The 22,768-nt window shown below is 44.8% G+C and overlaps 1 protein-coding gene across 1 annotated transcript in view; it reads left to right on the top strand.

The window, feature by feature from the left end:
- The window catches only part of pparg (peroxisome proliferator-activated receptor gamma), a 47,943-nt gene that overhangs the window by 5,389 nt on the left and 19,786 nt on the right, over positions 1-22,768 (top strand). Inside the window, exons 2-3 of the mRNA XM_050037490.1 lie at positions 20,835-21,131; positions 21,425-21,591. Of these exons, the coding sequence (XP_049893447.1) occupies positions 20,835-21,131; positions 21,425-21,591 (464 nt within the window). The remainder of the gene's footprint in view (positions 1-20,834; positions 21,132-21,424; positions 21,592-22,768) is intronic.

Raw genomic sequence — 22,768 nt, 5'->3', positions numbered from 1 at the left:
TTCATAGCATTCGTTTCGTGTCTCACATTGGGAACGCCTTCGGCGTGACCTCGTCAGAAGCTCCTTTTACATTACGCCAGCCAGGATTGGCTGGAACTAAGCACGTCAGTGTCAGGATGGGTGGAGACCCTCCCCCTATAAAGGGGCCTGACACTGCGCTGCACGTCATTCAAAAACCTCTTCTCGCTACGAGCAGAAGTTCCAACCTCTCTCGAGCTGACTGTTTCTCCGTGACCTAGCTTAACTGTCCGCAGACACGAGCGAAAACTCGGTCGCCGGGCGCTTTGTTCACGAGGCAGTTATCCGAGAGCTATCACTATCTGTGGAAAGTAGCAATACTTCGACAGCTAGCATAACCGAGTGGCAACACTCAACCCTACGGTAGCAATACCACACAAGTAGCAATACTTAATCACACTAGCGCTAGCCTCACCCGGCTAACGCACAACGGAGTCGCAACACTCCCGCTGTATTTCATCCGGTGCCCGCTTCTCCTAACCACACCAGGCTAGCAGTTGCATACCATACAGCATAGCTTCACAGCTAACAAATCCCGCTAGCTTCACAGCTAATAAATCCCACTAGCTTCACAGCTGACAAACCCTGCTAGTGACTATGGCCAACGCTAATGCTTCCACTAAAGCAGAGGAGAAAACGCAGGTGCGAGCCTGCCCTTGCGGGAATAAGATTTCGAGCGGGGATACTCACCCGATGTGTGTGATGTGTCTCGGCCTGAAACATGCCCAAGCCGCCTTTGAGTCCACGGAAGAATGCACACACTGTGAACGCTTCTCCCTCAAAGTGCTCCGTCGCCGCCTGGCTCGTCAGACGAATCTGTCCGGCAGCGACCCGGTCTTGGCTTCCACATCCGAGGCTTCGGAGCTAATGGATATGGCTGTGGCAACGGCTCCAGAGCCCGAAGCTGGTCAGAGCTGGGGCAGCCAGCTCAGCCTCACCGGCCCGTTTTCCCAGGAATTAGACGGACCCGGCCTCGCGGCCGGCCCGCTCGATTTTCTGGTGGAGAGGGCGGAGGATGACTCGGATGGTGGGTCGGAACTCCTCATGACCGACGAGGATGACGACGATGATGCTTCACTGGGACTGTCGGGCCGGGTTGCAAAACTCCAACCCTCAACGACAGCTGTGGCGGCAGACGGCTCATCTTCCCCCGCTGTGGATTTGGACTTGCAGGACGTGTGCAAAAGCGCCGCTGCCAAGCTCAACATCCAGTGGCCCGAAGTCCAAGCTGAGGTGACGCGGTCCCGCTACGACGGGAAAAAGTTGCCAAAAGTGAAGAGAACAGGGAAACAACTCCTGCCTATCTTCCCAGAGTTGCTGGAAGAACTTGCTGTCTCCTGGCGCGACAAGCCATACAGAGAGAAGCATCCTGTGGCGGGCAGTTCCATGCTTGACTGCGAGGGGATGGAGAGCCACGGTCTCCGCAACATCCCTCCAGTGGAGCCCGTGGTGGCGGCTCACCTCCACCCGAAAGCATCCCTGTCATCACTGGGGCCCGCACTCCCATCCAGAGCGGATCGTTTCCAGTCCAGCCTGACAGACAAGGCGTACAAGGCGGCTGCACTGTCGGCGCGAGCCCTGAACGCCACCTCCCTTCTGATGGCGTATCAAGCCGAGCTGGAGGAGGAGATGACGGCTTCACCTGACCCCGTGTTGTGGGAGGAAATGTGTGTGATCACTGACCACTGCCTTCACCTCCACAAGGTGGCCATCCAGTCACAGGGCAGAGCCATGGGGTTGATGGTGCTACAGGAGAGAGCCCGCTGGCTTAATCTCACCACGCTGTCAGCCAAGGAGAAGGAAGATCTCCTCGACACCCCCATATCACCCAAGGGCCTCTTCGGCGCGGCGGTCACGTCCATGCAAAAGAGGTGCGAGGAGAGAAAGAGGGAAGACGAAGCCCTGAAGCTGTGTCTGCCGAGAAGGGCACCCACTGCCACCCTCCCGGCTCACCGTCAAACCTTTGCCCAGGCTGTGGCACAGACTCCTCCCACCTTCAAAATCCCCAAGCTGCCTAAATCCCAGGCAGCTCCTCAGGCTCCACCAAGAGCACAGGCTCCAAAGGGTCCGTGGCAGAAGAAGTCTTCATCCCAAGAGGGGACTCTGCCCGACCGGCCACCCCCTACCTTTACCCACGGGGTAAGGAGGAGGAAACGGCAGGCCTGATAGTTCCAGATGCGGCCAGCGAGACAGCCCTGTTCCCCCCGGCTGCGCTCGCCCCAGCAGCTCCGTTCACGAGCATCGCCACAGAGCCCAGTTCTGTTCAGCGCATGGACAACGGGATGTTCGACCCGGCCCAGCGCCCTGTGAAGAGAAGCAGAGACAGTGTGCAGCAGGTGGAAACCCCCAGCGGGTCCCAAACATGTCTCACAAGCACTTCTCATTGTTGCAAAACATTAAAATTGTCCCAACTGTCGCATCCAGGCCGAGTGCCGAGGGCGCAGTTAAAAACAATGAAAAACAAAATAAATCCATTGTTGAAAAACAGTTTGGTCACACATTTTACGGAGGGAGTGATCCCTCTCTCAATAAACAACCGTGCGGTGAACGGCGTGGCGGGCGCATGCGCAGTACCAACAGAGCGGCACTGCGCCCCAGTGCCACGAGAGGGAGCTCTTACCCCGTGTGTGACAGACGAGCCTGTCAGCCCGCTGACACTGAGAGCAGAGAGGTGGTCAAAATGCACAGACTCAGAGTGGGTTTTGAGAACATTAAACAGGCTGCAGTTTGCCGTAACACCTCCGCAATTCCGGGGAATAACCCAGTCTCAAGCCCTAGGCGAAGCCGCTCTCTTCCTAAGAGAGGAGATTTCCTCCCTGCTAGAGAAAAGAGCAATAAGAATAATTCCTCCCGAACACACTCGGAGCGGGTTTTATTCAAGATATTTCCTGGTCGCCAAGAAGGGGGGGCGCGGCATGCGTGCGATTTTAGATCTCAGAGATCTAAACAAGCACCTCAGGAAATACAAGTTCAGGATGTTAACGCACGCGTCCCTGCTGCATTTTCTGCGTCCGGGCGATTGGTTCACTTCAGTCGATCTCAAGGATGCATATTTTCACATCCCAATATACCCACCTCACAGGAAATATCTCAGATTTTCCTTTCAGGGGACATGCTACGAGTATCTAGTTCTCCCCTTTGGTCTCTCACTAAGCCCGAGAGTATTTGTGAAATGCACAGAGGCAGCTGTGGGACCGCTCAGGAGGCGGGGGATCCGAGTAGCCACGTACATCGACGACTGGCTTATTGCGGCATCTTCCCGCCAGGAGGCAGCAGATCACACAAGGTTACTCACAGAACACCTGGTGGATCTGGGTTTCAAAATAAATCTGGAAAAGAGTGTTCTTCTGCCTTCTCAGAACATCTCCTTTATAGGCCTGTTTATAGACTCAGCTCAGGCCAGAGTCAGGCTGACTGGAGAAAGAGTGCAGGCACTCAGAGACTGTTTAGCCCTTTTTCACAGGGGGAAGTTTGTGTCTCTCAGGCTTTGCCAAAGGTTGTTAGGGCTGATGGCATCATCCCTGGTGGCGGTTCCCATGGGACGTTTGCACATGAAAGGAGTGCAGCGCTGGGTGGCCTCACACAGGTTAGACCCACACCATCATGGCTCTCACAGGGTGAGAGTCTCGGTGAACTGTACAGCAGCACTGGCCCCTTGGAAGAGCGCAGGCTTCTTGACCCAGGGAGTGCCTATGGGGGTTGTTCAGTGCAGAAAAGTGGTCACAACAGACGCCTCTCTATCAGGCTGGGGAGGCGTGTTCGAAGGGAGAGCAATAAACGGGACCTGGGATCCTCACATGTGCTCATCCCACATAAATTACTTAGAACTGCTGGCTGTTCACCTGTCACTGAAACACTTCCTCCCTCTTCTGAGGGGACGTCATGTGTTAGTCCGGATGGACAACACCACGGTGGTGGCATATATCAACAGGCAGGGGGGCCTGAGATCCCTTCAGTTACACACACTGGCACACAGACTGATAGTCTGGTGCAGCAGACATTTTCTGTCCCTGAAAGCCACCCATGTGCCGGGGACACTGAACCATGGAGCAGATCTGCTGTCCAGGGGAAACCCTCTTTACGCAGAATGGAGACTTCACCCAGACGTAGCGAGTCTGGTTTGGGAGCGTTACGGCCGGCCAGCCGTGGACCTCTTTGCAACACAGGAGAACACCCAGTGTCCTCTGTTTTTCTCACTGCGCGATCAGAGTGCACCACTGGGGGTGGACGCGCTGGCTCATCAGTGGCCTCGGGTTCTGTTGTATGCATTCCCCCCGATAGCATTGATTTCCCCGACCCTAGCCAGGGTGAGGGAGGAGGGTCTGTCGATGATTCTCATAGCTCCCTACTGGCCAACGAAGCACTGGTTAGCGGAGATAACACAGCTCCTCCAGGGGGAGCCGTGGCCCTTGCCAATACGCAGGGATCTGCTGTCGCAGGGGCGCGGGGAAATATTTCATCCCCACCCAGAGAGGCTGGCCCTGTGGGCTTGGCCCGTGAATGGCTCAATCTACAGTCTGGAGGCCTTCCCCCAGGCGTGATTGAGACTATTCAGAGTGCTAGGGCTCCCTCAACGAGGTCCCTTTATGAGAGCAAATGGTCGATCTTTGAGAAATGGTGCTCAAACACACAAGAAATTCCCTTTCAGTGTTCTGTAGTGGTGATCTTGGCTTTCCTACAGGACATGGTGGACAAAAGGATGGCCTTTTCCACCATTAAGGTGTATTTGGCGGCCATTTCGGCCTGCCATATCGGCTTTGGGGGGAAAACTGTGGGACAGCATCCCCTGGTCTGCCGCTTTATGAAGGGTGCACGTCGCAAGCTTCCTGTTTCTAAACCATTAGCACCGTCCTGGGACCTCCCCATGGTGCTGGATGCCCTTTCAGCCCCACCTTTTGAACCACTAGATCAGGTGGACTTGAAAATGGTGGCTTTAAAGACAGTGTTATTACTGTCTCTGGCCTCAGCTAAACGCGTGGGTGAGATTCACGCTCTTTCAGTACATCAAGAATGTACAAAGTTCTCTGCAGGAAATACAAGGGTGACCTTACAGCCTAACCCAGCGTTTATGCCTAAGGTGTTGGGGTCATGTTCCCCTATTGACCTTGTATCCTTCTATCCCCCGCCTTTCTCCTCAGATGAGCATCGGCGGCTACACATGCTGTGCCTGGTGCGGGCCTTACGCATCTATGTGGACAGAACTGAAGACTGTAGAAAAAGTGACCAGCTTTTTGTGTCTTGGGCAAAGAATCAGGTGGGGAAGCCAGTCTCTAAGCAGCGACTTTCTCACTGGATTGTGGGGGCTATTGCTTTAGCTTATAGCGCCAAAGGGGTGCAAGCACCAGAGGGTCTGCGTGCTCACTCTACCAGGGGTCTCTCCACGTCCTGGGCCCTTTTCAGAGGGGTCCCCATTCAGGAAATTTGTGCCGCAGCAAGCTGGGCCTCTCCACACACCTTCGCCAGGTTCTACAGGCTTGATGTTACAGCCTCTTCTCTGGCCCATTCAGTGCTTGGTTTGGCCAAGACCTAGTGTGGCTTATTTCAGGGCGGTTAGTCTTGACACTCTGACAACATCTGCCCAGCAATCCGGGAGTCAGTATTTTCCCAATGTGAGACACGAAACGAATGCTAACCCCGGTTCTCTGAGTAGCATGAGTGAGTGTCTCACCAGACCACCCTCCAACCCCGGTTCTCTGAGTAGCATGAGTGAGTGTCTCACCAGACCACCCTCCTTGCTCATTCGTAGTGAGGAAGAGGTGATGGTTTTTTGAATGACGTGCAGCGCAGTGTCAGGCCCCTTTATAGGGGGAGGGTCTCCACCCATCCTGACACTGGCGTGCTTAGTTCCAGCCAATCCTGGTTGGCGTAATGTAAAAGGAGCTTCTGACGAGGTCACGCCGAAGGCGTTCCCAATGTGAGACACTCACTCATGCTACTCAGAGAACCGGGGTTACGCAAGTAACCTAAAGTTTTCCTTGCCAATGCACTTTAACATAGTTATTAGTCAACAGACAGTAGAGATATCTGGCAACCTTTGGCCCAATTTCCCTTTAAGAAAGATGTGGGAGCAAACAGCAGCTCCTCAGGTCAAAACCTCGGTCTCCAATGGGAACTGAAGACTGACTCAGACTCGATGTGCACAAGGTTCTACGTCGGTTCACTAGATGTGGCACTGTTGGAGACATCACCAGTTCAGGTTTAGCTAGAGATGATGCATGTAATCCACCCCCTCAATTTAAAATGAGCTAATAATGGTTAAATGCCAAAGGATCTCAGAAATGAAACAGGAACAAAGACTATTGATAGCTTTCACTCGCTGTTATATTCTCTCATCTTTGAGCTCCAGTTGCATTTACCTTTGGCGTTAGTTATTTTGTGGTGATTTTGAATGAATTGACTGTTTGTTGCGAACAATTTTGCCTTACAGCGTATAGTCCATTCCTTAATCTTTTGCCCATGTGAATTTGGTTTTAACTCTGTTCTCTTGAAATGCAGAGTTTCCCTCTCACTACGGCCCTGTGCACACAGGTTCAACATTTGGAGAAAGCCAAAGCTTGACGGGCCTGCTGTGTCCACTTACGGTCGATTGGACATTCGCAGGGAGGGGGCTAGTTGTTGAGCCAACTCTGACACTTGTTTTGTTGATTTCAATCCCTCATTGAAACTTCCTTTTTCACAGACAATTCAAAATCCGTTTTCATTTGCGTACGGCTTTCCCGGCACACGTACGTACATTGCATTCTGTGAATTAGTGTCACGTCATGTGTTGTTTTGTTATTGTCGGGCTGAACAGCAGCTGAAAGGAGCACACTCCCGTCTTTTCCTCTCCACTTCGAGGAACAGGGCATGACCCTTCCCACATTGCACCTCTCCCTCTTCCTACCATGCTGCTCTCCTCTCACTCCCTGTCTCGTGTCAAAACGCAGGTTGAGCTATAAATCATCACCCCCATGATTTCTCACAGGACTGCTGAGATCACACTCACATAAAGTGATCATTAAGGGTTGGGTTAGGGTTACATAATCTTAAATGAGGATTGTATAGACTGAATCAGGTGTTTATCTCCATGTCTTTCTCTGTCATCCTCATCCTCCTTCCCCTCTTAACTCGTATGCGCCGTTTTTAATGCAACACTTCTCAGGCTCAGAGGTGCATGTGTGTGTATGTCGGTGTGTGTGTGAGACAAAAATAGATTTTTACCTTGCTCTTCTGTCATAAATGGAAGGAGTGCCCCAAACTATGCTTTGTTTCTGCTACGCACATGTGTCCTCACACATTTGTCTTTCACCGTGACATCGTGACAACATGGCACATACATGTATTTGTGTGTGTGTGTGTGTGTGTGTGTGTGTTAGAGGCCTTGACAGCATGCACCACTCCTTCCCCTTATCCAGTGAGGAAGCTCTTGAGGCTCAAGAGACTCATCAACTATTAACTCATAACTATTTAAAGGAATTAGGGGAAAGTTCATGTCCTCAGATTATTGTTAAACTCCAGATTCCCAGAGAGCAGCATATGGAGTACGCAAACACACATACACGCACACACAGATTTAGCCTATATACTACAACAGTCGATGCTCTTGCTCTGTCTCTTGTCTCTTTAGCTTTAGGCTAAGGGAGCTGTTAGTCTGGGGCTACAAAATCTTTCACACTGGCACAATCCTGGCACACTCCAAAGTGGGATAACCTCGACGTGGAGCAGGGCTTGGAGCGGGGTTAGTCTCCAGTTTGGGATTTGGGATATCTCCTGAAAATCAACTAAACCATGGTAACTACTACTAACTGAAACCAAATGTAGCCTAGCTAGCAATCTAGCTAACTTAAAGCACAGTATGTCCATAAAAGACTTAAAAACATCAACAAAAAGGTTTTCCCCCATCTGTTAGCGAAGCTAGCTGAGGCAGGATTCAGTAGGAACAATAATACAAACATTAGTCACATGTGCCAGTGGACATTTAACCCAGGTACAGTGTGAATCATATAGCCATAGGCTTAGGTTAACCATGGGTTAACAATCTGTGTGTGAAAAGGGGCTAAGTTGGTCTTGGGCTAAGATGCGTGCATGTATACTGACCTGCTCATAGTGAGTCCATTGTGCTTACATGCCCTTGTATGTGCAGACATATACAGCATAATGTGTGTGTCTTTGTTCTTATATGTTTCTTCGCATGAAAGGGTTTGATAATGTCTCTTTAAAAATTCCCCAGAGTGCTGTTCATTAGAGTTCAGTCACCCTATCGTCTGATAATACAAAGCCCACCTCATATCCCACTCATATAATTATTCTGACAGCCATGTAGAACATATCCTGAATATCAGTGTGTGTGTGTGTGTGTGTGTGTGTGTGTGTGTGTGTGTGTGTGTGTGTGTGTGTGTGTAAATCTGGCACGCCCAGCCTTCCCACCACAATGGATAGTTAAATTACGTTACAGTAATCAAAAGCTTGGTTGACAGATTGAAGAGTCAGATTAGCTCTTTTTGTTTAATAAACTGTTGTGGCTGTTTTTGCCAGCTTAGGACAGGGACATGCGTTAAGATTGTTGGGCTGATTATAACCGTGAATTGGGTGTGACAACTGAACAGAACAGTCTCACCGAAACTGTTTAAATCAGTTAATATAGACAGAGATAAAATCATACAGTGTGTGGTGTTTAGTGATTGTAGTTATTTGTCTCCTGGTTTATGATCCTCTTCAACTGGTTGTAGTCCTAAGCCACTGCTCACTTTAAAGGAATAGTTCAATATTTTTGGTGATATGCTTATTCATTTTTTTTTGCATTTAAATAAGAAAATATTACAGTATGTTAGTTGGTGAGCTTTAGAGGTGCCTTAAGATGTATTTTATGTATTTTTAACTAGCTGTTTCTCTGGTTTGCAAAACGAAACTACACCCACTCGTGCATGATGACAGCGGGTTGCCAGACATCAGGCCCGAGGACTGGCTGCCAGCCTACTGCTGTGTCTCATAGGAAGTCTGGTGCGAGCTTAAAGAGGCGTCTTAAAGCTGGGTGCCCTGTGAAATGGCACAGCTTAAGTTTATTAGTAGCTGTGAACATCACCTTTATCTGTTTTTACTCGCCCTTAAAGGGAAACTTTGCTGATTTCCAACCAGATTTGTCATTGCGGTGTGGGCAGTGTGTGCAGATGAACGGTGTTTGGATCCATCTGTGATGTCAGCACCCGCAGTTACCCGCTCCTCTGCAGGAAGAAGCCAAACGCTGTTCGTCTGCACACACATTGCGATGATGCAGAGCTGGTTAAATATCAGCAAAGTTTCGCTACAGGTACCTATATTGCTATTTTCCAAGCTACTGTAGTTGTCGTTTTTTGGAGACGGACCTTCAATGGCTATGGCAACTCAAGTTGAGCCAGCTCAAACCGCCCCCGACTTCCCCCCAGATCAGCAGACTTTCCGACTTTGTAGTCTCTGAGTGGCGAGGAGTGAGGTGAAGGGTGCTCTAGCTAACTAGCAGCAGTCTCTTTCAGTGGTGCTGGATAGCAGCCAGTCATTGGGCCTTGACATCGGGCAAGCAGGCAAGCAGGCAAGCAGGCAAGCAGGCAAGCTTTCATCACATTGACATAGGCGTGGTTTCATCTAAAGTGGATTTGAAAAATGATAGATGCCCATTGTTTCCAGTTTATATGCTAAGCTAAGCTAAGCTAATTGCCACTTGTCTTTAGCTCCATAGTTAATGCAAAGACAAGAAAGTGATACTGACTCTGCCATCTAACTTAAAAAAAAGCAAAGAAGCACATTTCCTGAAATGTTGAACTGTTTCTTTCAGTTCACTTCACACACAATTGTGACCTAACCTACGTGTTGCCCACAGTGTTATCTCTATATGTACTAGCTCACTATGTGTTTCGTTCTGTAAAGACTCAAAATGCTATGGTTATTTGTGGAAACAGCTGTTGTGTGTGTTTGTCTGGTCTTCAGGTCTGTCTCGAGCTTTCCCCAGTGTTCAGTGCTCTAGTTCCACTTTTTCACTAGCTCACCAAAACAACATTGTGCAGCCCCTCGGCGACCACGGCTAGAGGTTTAGCAACAAGCAGCTAACAACCACACTGCCTGCTCCCACTTATGAATGTTTTAGTGAGAACACAGAAAGAGTTCAGCTCAGTTGGTGAAGCTCGGTAGGTGATTCTCAGCAGAGGTAGTAAAGCGGCATTTTTATGTGTTTACAGCTGAGAGTGCAAAAGCTTTTCTTTTTACTTTGCTTTGGGCACTTGTCACATTGTGTTATATTGAATATTGGGCTCAGACTAATATATGGTTACACTTATAATGGATTCTCTTTGGCACATGATTAGTTTCAGCACACACTACATAAACAAACATACAGAATTTGGTGTGATGAAACACAAGCCTCTTGTTAGATGGAAAACGGTTGTATGATGTGATCTGATGAGTCATTTTCACAGTTTGTTTCCATACCTGAGTTTTCCAGATGCAGTTTAAACTTGTACCTGAGATTCATGTTTCAACCTACAGTGCTATATCTTTTTGAAACTGTTGAACATTGCGGCACATCTGTCCTGGTGTGCGCAGCCTTTAGGTTAAGATTTGCATGACCTTCAAATCGCCCCAAAGCAACAAGTTATTTTGTGAGAAGACTTACATCTACAGATGCCAATGCTATTCCAGAGAAGTCGTGAACATCAGAATAACATACCAGATACCTAACTGTCATCTCAGCTAACCTGTTTCCTCATCTAAACATCATCATATGCTTTTTGTGTCTCTTTCAAAGGACTGACAGCCTTTCCTCCTGGAAAATGTGCAGTTCAACATTCTTTCTATTTGTCTCTGCATTGCTGGAGGGATTATTGTCCCAGTGCACACTTGTAGTACGAGAGTAGTGAAAGCTACTGTCAAGCTAATGGGAGACCACTTGACCTTACCTCTCCAACCTTGACCCTTTGGGGTAAAATAACACAGTTATGAGTGAATGATTGATGGTTGCAGACAAGCTGAGACTCTTTGTCTCTGCAATGTTCAGTTAGTCCGTCTTTTCTGTCTCATTTCGTTGATAAGTGAGTGAGCTTTTTCAGTTCAAAGTTATGTTTTCAGGATCACTGTTTGTTACATAAGTTTTGCTCTGTAATTTTCTGTGTATCCCTGTATAGTCACGTTACCTATGTACAAATGGAAAGGAAGGCAGAAATTTCCCATTGTCTCAACCAATAAGAAGAAACCACTTCTCTTTGGTTTGGTCTGGGATCATGTGTGAGCATTACACATTTTACAGTAAGAGACAAAGTACTCTACCAGATGCTGTGTTGTCTTGGTTTACTAGTTATTTATTTATTGATTTATACTTCCAAAATGACAATGCACATTGATCAACATTGTCGAAAAAAATACCTGTGTTGTCCCCCAGCCAGATGTTTATTTATAGTTGAAAATAATGATAAATAAGACAGTAAACAAGATATGAAAGCAGGTAGATTCCACAATTTCGGTATTTTTGTTTTCAAAAATGGCCCATCATTATTACTGCCCATATATTGTATAAAAGAAGCAGACATAGTCTCCAGGTCTGAACAGTGAAGCCACTCCATAAGTGTCTTACACTTGCTTTCTCTCTAAAGACCAGCGGGGACCATCTCTACTGGTTGCAAAGTGAAGTCTGATTGTATAGAAGTCTGTGAGAAAATGACTCTACTTCTCACCTGATTTATTACCTCAGTCAACATTTTCCAACTTTATGGTCTCAGTCGCTAGTTTCAATTCTTCTTCAATACAGCATGATGTTTATTTTATGAATTATCATCCCAGTTAGAGTAAAATAGATGATGAAACAGGGTATACTTTGGGCGTGGCTGCCTTTTGATTGACAAGTAACTATGATGGCAACCTGTCAGTCTGGATAGAGGTGTAGCAATGCGTATCCTGCCAGATCCACCCCGTGCTGCCCCACAGCTCTATCCTGTCATCCAAAATGGCCACTTCTGGCTTTATAAAACCAAGATGGCGACAGTCAAAAAGCCAGACGTGAGGCTTGAAAAACAGTAGACAAAAAATCAGTGGGTGATGTCACAGTGGCTTTGTCCTATATATTATACAGTCTATGTGACTGCCCTAAAAACTGCCCATTAATATTATTACTATTATAGTGCTGTATACTGTATAGTAGGGCTGCCCCCTGAAAGTCAAGTAGTCTTTTTTGTTTTTAATTTTTTGCCAGTCAGTGTGCTGTTTACTTCTGAGGAGGTTTTAGTCCCCTGATTTGGCTACAGAGTGAGCACTCCTTTCTTTCATGCCGCTCTTTGGTACAGGCAGCTGCCTAGAGTAGGAGAGGCTTTGCACCTTATGGCTCAGAAATAACATTAGAAGTGGTGAATTTACAGCTCACAGCAACTTAATATGATATCGTCTCTGGCTTCTTTTTTTTTTGTTTGTTTTTTTACATCTAGTGTCAGCAAAATAGTGTTATTGCACATTTCCGGTCCGTTGTGAGTGCAGCTATCTTGTTTACTATATTACGTGAATGTCACTGGCACCCTGAATGTCCTGTTGAGCCCTGTTTAAACTGTCAAACCCTATATGGAAAAAAAGGGACACATTCGAGTCGAGTCCGGCCCTGTTGTTTACTAAATCTGCCATATTTGAATGAAAATAAGAGTGCGTTGATGTTTCTGCTACGTGTGTACGAGAGATAACAGCTCTAATACTCTGGTTATGAATTGATATCCATGAGTAACCACTCTTTTCTTTTTATATTAGATTAGAGAACTTGCAGGTTTATACTGTTGGTATTGCATGAGGAGGCAAAAATGAGTGCGTTATAGCTGTCACATCCACACTGAGTGACTGAGCGGAGGGAGAGAAGTGCAACTAGAGAGGCATGATGAGGTTGCCTGTCAGAGTGAAGCAACAGGAAGTCATCTGCATCTGATGTCTACCACCTTACACACACACACACACACCACACACACACACACACACAGACACTTAGCACACACAGGAGAGCACACACGTACAATAAAACTCTTTTAAGCATACTGGCACAAATACACAAGTATTTTCTTTATCATTACACAGAGACATGCACACTAAAAAAAGAGGAATGAAAGACACACACATACACACACACACACACACAGACCACATGATAGTTAGCTGTCTGAACTTTTGCTGAGCCCAGACTCTGTCAGAGAGAGAAAATGTGTGTGTGTAGTTCCCTTTCTACCGGTCATCACTTCCTGAGGAAAAGTATGACCACACACACACACACACACACACACACACACACACACACACACCAGTCTCCCCTTCTGTCACTGTCACTCGGTTGTTGGTCAGTGAGCTGACACTGAACACTTTCTGAAGTGAGACAGGAGAAACAGGGTGAGTGGACTGTTCTGTACCCTGTGTGTGTGTGTGTGTGTGTGTGTGTCACTGACACTGGGTGTGTGTCACTGTCACTGGAACACATTGAATCAATGCATGAGCAACAACGATGCAAAGATCATCTACTGCTACATCTGATAAAGGCTTTAGGTTGTGTGATAGCTGCAGTAAATACATTTGTGCTTTTAAACGTGGTGTGTGGCGGGTCGGTCTCCACTTTTATTCTTTTATTCTATTCAGTGCTTATCAGTAAGACACTGTAGGTCAACCAGTTTTGTGTGATACAGAATGTGCCATCTCGCAGACAGTCTCTTAAGCGTGCTACGGTTTGTAATGAATATCTGTAACTAGGTCATGTGAGGCAGCTCCATATTCTTCAGACAGTCTCCCGTGTGTTACGTTGTATTCTTGTGTGTGTAAATGCATAAACCAGGGGCTCAGGTGAAAGAAAGAAGTTTAAGTACATAGTAGTTTTGATATTTTAGGATTATGAGTTTCCTTTAACTGCATAATAACTCAAACCAGTCTGTACATGTTTGTTAAATGTGCAGAAACTTTGTAAAATGTAGAAAAGCACAGTTTCTTTAATTTGTGCCCATTTGTAAGAAGGGTTGCCTCCTCCTCAATCTGACCTCAGGTTGACCTGATGTTTATCAGCGCTCTACTTTCCTAGCCTTGGAAGTTGAAACACAAAATTGGACGAAAAAATCAAATAGAAATCAGAGAGCGGGTGCTGTTTTACTCAGAGCTGTGCCAAGCAGACAGAGATTATGGTTTCTAACCTCCCACTGTGCTGAGCTTTGAAGTTTCATGAGTAAATTCAGTACCAGCCGAACAAGTGGGTTTTCAGACGCGAGGAGACTCTCGTTTCTGTCGAGAGGGCACTCCAGACCTCTGGCTGACACTTTGTGTGCACTTGGTGTTCCATTACTCCCCTGTTTGATCATTTAGGTGCAGAAGGGGAAGGCCCTTTCAGGTAAATTCTGTCCTTAGTGGCTTCACACCACCAAAGTTGTTTGAAAAAAAAAGTGCCAATTTCCTGAAGAGGCAAGTTTTTGACATCCTGCTGACACTGAGCATCTGCTGAATAACTGATTTCATAAAATCAGCTACACACAAGTAAAGCACAGCATTATCACACTGTGATCATCCACTGTATCCCACAGTTTCCTTGAGCAGGACTAACCAGGCAAAGATCAAGCACACAAAGTCTTTTCAAAGAAATTGTGGGGACTGTGAGGCAGACGTGCAGGCGGGCATATCTTTGTTTTAGTCACTGAACCACATGCTGTTTTACATGAAGAGGTCAGGAAGTCACGGAGCTAACACTCTCCCTCCCTCTGTCTATGTGTTACACATACACATTCATATACACGGGACAACTGTGATAACACAAATAGCTTACTGTGCAGAAAAAACAACTACAAAAAACACGATTTCCTCTAGAGGGGAGTCTCTGTACAACATGCCACTTTGTTGTCAGGATGTTATAAAGGCAAGAGCAAGAAAAGTGTCAAGTGTTAGACTGAGCATATGCACAGCTGTAGTAGAGGGCACATATTTATACCTGCATGCATTTTACTTCTCCTACTTATGATGTATGAAAAACACACGGTATTAAAACACCATCATAAACATGTTTTCATTTGTATATATTGTATCCAAATTTTACAGTTCTCATAGCAACCTAATTAATTTCCAACATGTGTTCAGTTGTGCTTCAGATGGAGTGAGTGTCTGCCCTGACAGTAGTGGTGTAATTCTCACCCTCAGAGCGGGAGCATAGTTTTTATTCAAACGGAGAAGATAAGAGTGGTAAGCCTCTGAATGCAGCGGGGCAGGTTTTGCCTTTTGTCTCTCACTTTACTAAATATACCAGACCGGCTTCTGTGTTTGCTTCTGCCGTGTCCTAAACTGCTCCTCACCCTGTGCATTTTTTTTGCTTGACTGTGAAATGATTGACTGTGTAGGAGTGGAGGATGCCTCTACACCCGCGGAAGAAATTATGATGATGCTGGATGTTTTCTAACTGCAGGGCTTATTCATGGTGAGCTTTTTGCATTCGCTTAGGCTTTTTTGTTGAGTTTGTGTTGAGCTGTGTTTTTCTTCTTTGGACTTTTTTTGTGAATAAACTGATAAAATAACAGCTCACTGAGCTGCTACTACCGCTGCTTCGATCTGTTAGTTTGTCTTATTGTGTGACTTTGGTAAATCCGAAATAACGCTTTTAATTGCCAAAGTCACAATAATGCAAACAAGTAAATGTTTGAGGCAGCAGTAGACCAGCAGCTCCCGTGTTAAATCACTGTTTTTCTCCATGCAGTCTGGCTTTGAAGAGAGCAATATAACAGAGTAATTTTCCCGTTTGAAATCACTGTCTGACAGCAAGGTACAGTGGTGAAAACACTCTCAGTATAGCGTACACTTAAGCTGATACTGATTTTTTTAGGTGGGGCTTTTTCAGGTGGCCAAACTATGTAGAACAGTAGAACATTGCTTAGCCTCCATGTCTGACTCCAGCCTGCCTCTCCAAACTTTAGGTGTACCGACAGACATCTACCCCATACAACCCCACTTCAAAAAGTCTGAACTGAATAAAACTTTGCCTTCCATGATACAAATAGGACTCTTTAGGACACTTTCCGTGCAGTAATCTGATCCCCAGCCTTTGCGTCAGTCTGTTCTGGACAGAATCGTTGCTGTTGTGGAGAAATATGAAAGTTAAAAAACATTTCATACGTTTTGCAACCTTGTCCCTGAAGAGAAGATTTCACATCGTTCTGTTTGACCTCTTAGTTTAATCTTTTTTTTCCTTAACTGTTGCTTGCAGATTGTGAGAACATCATTCCCCCCCCTGAAGTTAACATCACAGTATTATAATTTTATTTAATGATTCAGCTGCTGTGGCTTTATTCATTACACTCCTGCCTCAATTACTGTCTTTGTCCATTCAAAGATCCTTGAGAGGTTTTACGTGAAAAGCTTGATGCTCTTTATTGTATGTGTTGGCTCAAACACACACACACACAGCGTTGGTCTGCCTCGTCGGTACAGTAGCTTGCCAAACCTGCCTGCCAGTTTGCCGTTGGCCTTTTGTTATTATGTCATGACTGAGGCAATAGCTGATAGAAAGTACTCCTACACGCTGTAGTCTTACCTGGAGGACAAGTTCTGACATGTGGACATCTGAGAACTGGCAGGAGACACCACTGCAAATGTCACGCACGTGCTCACACACACTCGTACACACACACCTTTTTAAACACAATACACACTGCATAAACATTACTAATCATCTGTCACCTTTTATAATGTCTGACAGGGTGTTTGCCCACACAGCACTCACTGATACAATGTTGAATTCAGTGGATTCTCTACAACAGAGTTTCCACGAACTCTCTTCGGAGTGTAGTTACAGTACAAACTTGTTTTCACCTTCGATTACGACATGATTTAAGTACCTTGGTGTAACTGCCGGGCTGCAGTGGCCTTCCTTTTTTACTCTCTAATTTGTGTTTAAGAGCCTGCTGAGTACAGAGCATGAATTTCCTCAGATAAGGGGTTTTTCGCGAAACCTCTAGGGTACAGTTTAATTTCTTGAAGTGGTCTGGGGACTCGCTCTCTGTCACCCGTTTCACTTTATCTCTCTCACTCTTCATCTCCAGAGCTCTCTCCCACTACATTTCTGTCTCCATATGATAACTTGATGCCAACCGGGACACAAGTCGCTCTAGTGCTCCGTCTATTTTAGGTTTGCATTGACTGGCAGCCGGCCAACAAATGGAAAAATAACCAGGTTTCTCTGGTTATTAATAGTCAGCATTTTCCCCTGCAGCAGCTTCCAAGACAGTGGAAGCTACAGCCTGCGGACACACACACACACACACACACACACACACATACGCTACGCTTTCTCTCGCTTGTTCTGAAACAATGTCACAGTTGGTTTGAATTTTAAGTGGCTGCGCCACTGATTTTCATAGCTGTGGTCCAACAAGTAAAAAGGAAACAATAAGTAATTGAGAGAAGAGGATGTTTGCTGCTCGGGGATGTTTTGAAAAGTAATTTGGAGCCATTTCAAGCCATTTTTATACCTGGTGCTGCTGTGCCATCTGAGTATTGCTATTTTTGTTTTGTACTGTTACATAATACATGGCATTCTTTGTCACACTCGAGGTTGATTAGAGGAGGTTTATTTCAAGACTCGTGTCGTTTACAAAAGATTGTTTGGCAGGCCAGGTGGTTCAGTGAAAGGACCTTTTACACTATTGATTATTTATAAACTTATACCAGTTTATCTTTTCCTGTTCACAGTTCCTTTAGTTTAAATGGAGGTCAGAATTCAAAAATGGCTTCCTCCTTCTCAAAAAAAAAAGGAAAAAGCCGTGGGAAAACTAGTTCGCTGTATTAATATTCAGAAAGACACATGGATCAGAATTTTTCTCCCCAGAAAAAATATTCTGCCTTTGTGAGAAGACTTTTAATCTAAATCTTTAACAAAAATCATGATATTTTTAATGACAAGTCAGGTAATGTTTTATATTCTTATTTCTCTCAACAAATTTCATTAAAGATCAAAACCAACAATGAATTGATCCAACTTACAAGAATCTTCTAAGTATCCAAAGCCTGACTTAGCTTATTCCTCTGTGCCGTAGATCATCATTGTTGTACACAAACTGTAAAAACACATAAGTGAACCTCTGTTGTTTCAAGAAAAGTGCCCAAATATTTAATAAATTAAAGTGTGTTATCCATTTTAAAGGTTTACTGTATGTTTCAGTAGAAACAAAGTGCTACACCTAAATTCAAACAATTGAAAAGGCCACTTTAACAATTAAATGCATCACATAAAGAAGGTGTACTAATTTCTACTAATAATCACTGAAGAACCTTGTACAAACTTGCCTATTATTATATGCAGTAGCTGTGTATGTGGTTTGCTTTCATGTGGTCTGTAGTAACCTTTGATGACTGGACTTTGACCATCTCGGCTCACCTCTCTCCAACAATGTCTGACCATCAGAGTTAGATGTCAAAACGACTGAAGAGCCTTCATTCATTAGTATCAACAAAAGTAAATATCTAGAGAGAGCTGTTGGTAGAGAATCTGTTTTCAATACTTTCTGAAATGATAGTGGTGTTGAGAGACTGTATTCTTCCAAGTGTCAACAAATTCATGAAAAGATCAAAAGCAAAAATGAACTGATCTGATGAGTATTTTGTGTGTAGCCAGAGTCTGATATTGTTTATTCCTCTGTGCCATAAAGCTCCACTGTTGTTCAGAGACTATTAGAAACACATCACTAAGCCACACAGCTGCACTGGCTGATGTGTTCCTTCATTACAGTGTTCATGGGCACTGTCAGTTATTTTGAGTCAGTCCCTCATACACACTAACAGTAACCAATTTCACAGCTAAAATAACATAGCTCCCAACAAATCTATTCACACCTGTCTGAATGTTTCCTTAAAAAACACAGTGACCATCTCTTTTAAGAAATTAGATACCCATGCATCTTCACTAGTAACTGTAAGAGTGCACTTGGTAGAGTGCAGATCTTGGCCAGGTGGTGGGGGTGGGGGAAACCAATACAGCATGGTATCACAGTACTTTTCCATGGCAATATTGTATCAATACCCAGACTGGCAGACCAAGTTTCCATTTTTTTTTAATTATATACATAAATAATATTACCAATGTAAGCTGAACTTTTGGTAGCCTACTAGAATAATAAAATCGATTGCTTTAAAAGGGCCCTAGATGTAATTTATAATTTAAAAATGACTGAAGTGAAATGAACAGACTAAAGATTGTATCTTAAAACAAATATAGACACAGTTTTTCTTTATGGGACTAAGTTTACAGCTGAAAGAGGTAATAAATAAATCACCATATTTTGCAGTATATGCTATCACAATACTCAATCGCATATCGCAACATGTTTAAAATTGCGATATTATTGTATCATGACTTTAGTGTCATGACAATATCATATCTCTGTTGATTCCTGCCCCGACCAGGCAGCTGCTAAAGCTGATCGTGGCCACTCTAGACAATACACGCAGTGCAGCTGCGCCTGGTGGAATTGTCTCTGCTGGCTTCCTTACAGTCAAGATGGCAATAAAGATAACAAAACAGGGCTTTTTTTTTTGCACCACATATCGTGCCTAACTTTAGGGGATCATAACATATTAAGTGCGGCATTAATTTGTGGTTCAAAATGAGGCCAAACTTTTCTCTGGATGTCAATTTTTGAGCCACAGCGAAGGCCAAAACATAGCCCGCAACAGTGTGGCTTCTTGTTTTTAGCTTAGCTGGTTGCCAGAAATGCATTTTGCTCTTTGCTTTAGCTACATGACTTTGTTGAAGATTGCCAGCTGGTTAAGAGCATCGAGGGGTCAGCAGTCAATGACGGTATTAAACAGTCAATAAAACAGGTTTTTCAACAATTGCAAATCACCGCAACCACCAGAGGTCCTTGAGCATGCAGTTATAAATGTGCACAGAAGATTCAATAGGTTGTAGACAGACAGATAGAAACACTCTCACACACATGCAGGCACATGCACGACTAAATGCATGATCTCCTCCATGCTTACATTTGCCAGAGATAATAAATGGGCGATTAGCTGAGAGACACTGATGAAGATAAAGAGCAAATGCGTTGTTGGTATAAATTTTTACGTGGGATTTGTAGTCAGCAAAAAACATGTAGAATATCACCAGCCATGTACTTTAATCGTGCCGACTAAAACACGCCATTTCTAGGAAATAACAAGGGAAAAAAACTAGAAGTTGGAAATTGCTCACAATGTTGACGCACACAGTTCATAAATAGCAATCAGTAACCGATTCAGTACTCAGAAGTGCAGTCCGCTCCACAAAATAAAGCTTTTTTTTTTTTGCTTTTTTTTTTGCTTTTTTTTTTTTTTTGCAAAAGCTGAAATCCTACATCCTTGACCCCAGACAGACTGAGGCTCAAACAGTCCTGCTCTCTGTGTCCTTTAGTTGGGCAATCACACAGTTAGCCACCCAAACAGCAACAGAGGAAGGCAGTGTTTTGAGCAGAAGAGACGTTCCTCAGTGCCAGAGTTCGTCTTGTACTCGCTGTGACACAATCTGCCTCCCTGTTTACTAGATAACAGACAGACTGCAGGAACGAGCTGGAGGACCAGGGGTTCTCAACATGGTGTGAAGTGTGTGTGTGTGTGTGTGTGTGTGTGTGTCCACTTTGTGGAAGGTGGCATGTAGGCTTGTCTGTGAATATTGTCATTGTCATTGTCATCTTTCTTTCTTCTTGCTTCTGTTTGTCTGCTCTTTTTTTTTATCTCATCTTCTCTCTTCCTCCCCACCATTCTCTCGTTCCTCTAGTGTTATTTTCATTTAACAAGGCCACATACAGTCAGCAAAGGATATTGCATCAGCTGTAGCGTCACTGCTTCATCTCTCTCCACAGCAGACATGGTGGATACCCAGCAGCTCCTAGCGTGGCCTGTAGGTTTCAGTCTGAGCGCCGTGGACCTGTCAGAGCTGGACGACAGCTCCCACTCCCTGGACATGAAGCATTTGTCTACGTTAGACTACGCCTCCATCTCCTCGTCCTCCATCCAGTCCTCCCTGTCTCCCCCGCTTGTATCCTCCATCTCCTCTGCCGGTGTGGCTTATGACCCCGGTCCGCCGCAGCACGAAGAACAACTGACCAACATGGACTACACAAACATGCACAGCTACAGGACAGCGCCAGACACACACAGTAAGTCCAGTCTGTGTAACGTGTTAACTAGAGTTTGTTTTTGCTGATTAAAGCTTAGCAGCAAAATTTAAGAAAGAAAGAAACTGAACCATATGCTCAAGACCTCATGGCAGAAAGTTTCAGTGTAAAGATGCATCAAGTGTAGCACATTTAGAGGACAGTTGTAAAGATACTGTAAAATGTTCTGTAAAACCTGTTAAAGACCTGAAAACTGAAAATGCACTTAAGAGTTCAAGTAGGGGAGTTTTAATACTACTTGATATCCTGACTGCCTATGATTTTACTTTCTTTAGATTTGATCAAGCTGGAGCCAGAGTCGCCTCCACAGTACTCTGACAGCCCTGTGTTCTCCAAGCTCCAGGACGATACGTCAACGGCAGCGCTAAACATCGAGTGTCGTGTGTGTGGAGACAAAGCTTCAGGGTTTCACTATGGCGTCCACGCCTGTGAGGGCTGTAAGGTAGGAGTGAAAGATTATTATGCGTGAAGATGAAAATAAGATGTGAAAACAAACTTGGGAACTTTGTATAGTCAGTGTTAAAACTGCGTATCCTCATACAACCATTTGTATCCTATCTTAGGAACTGGCACTGTCAAGTTACAGACCTCATGCAAAGTCACGTACTTAACATCAAGTTGCGTACTTGCCATAAAGTTATATAGGTAAGGTTTAGGCAAGTAAGGTTACGTAAGTCAGGTTTAGGAAAAGAGACATGGTTGGGTGACGTTACGTTGAGTACTTAATGTGAAGTTACGCAGGTTAGAGTTAGGAGAGTGACGATGTTCGTTAAAATAATTCAAAGTTTACTTAGTTTCACCCAGGACATGAACACTGGTCTCATGGGGAAAAGGCCTGTGTTTTTTTTTTGTTTTTTTGTTTTTTACCATCCACCACCCCAACCTGCCATTTCATGTGAACTTTCGGTCTTTATACTACTTCCTTCATTACTCCCGTCAGCACATTAGTCGTGAACACAGCCAACCCAGTTACATGGGATATATATGAACTGTGGTGTATTACTTTTGGTAGGTATATGCAAAAATGGTGCACGAGAACAGCCTAGTTTAAAACACTAGATTACATCAGACAAGGTCTGCAGCTAACAGCTATCTACATTATCAGATAATCTGTAAATTATTTCAATTGATTAATCATGTTTAATTGGCTTCCTTGTGTGGTTGAAGCCCAAATATGTTCAATTTATTATCCCAGAAGACAAAGAAAAGTAGTAAATCCTCACAATTATGAGGCTGATTGTAATTTTCGTTTGTCATTTTTGCTTGGAAAATGACTTAAATTATGAATCAGCAATCATAATAGTTTAAGCTATAGATTGCACATCACACTGAGCAAACTGCCTTCTACTTTGTGGGGCTTCAGACATCTCAAACAAAGGTTTTGTACTTTACTGTATTTTAAAGGTGAACACCACCTAAATTAAGGATTCCAACATGTTATTTCCATGGCCTAATCAATATTTGTGAACATGAGCTAGAAACTGGAGAAGTAAGTCTCAAATGTGTAATGTCATCGAGTATAAAGTCCAAAGCTTCTCCGTTGACAGTGAATGGGAGACTCATTTTTTTTCTTCTTTATGCCCAAATGAGCTTTATTCTATTGTAGCGTTCTCAGTTCT

This window comes from Epinephelus moara, chromosome 24 (genome assembly GCF_006386435.1).
Source record: "Epinephelus moara isolate mb chromosome 24, YSFRI_EMoa_1.0, whole genome shotgun sequence".
In the NCBI taxonomy this organism is placed as follows: domain Eukaryota; kingdom Metazoa; phylum Chordata; class Actinopteri; order Perciformes; family Serranidae; genus Epinephelus; species Epinephelus moara.
The sequence above is the reverse complement of the archived record's forward strand: the minus strand, read 5'-3'. Positions and strand labels throughout refer to the sequence as shown.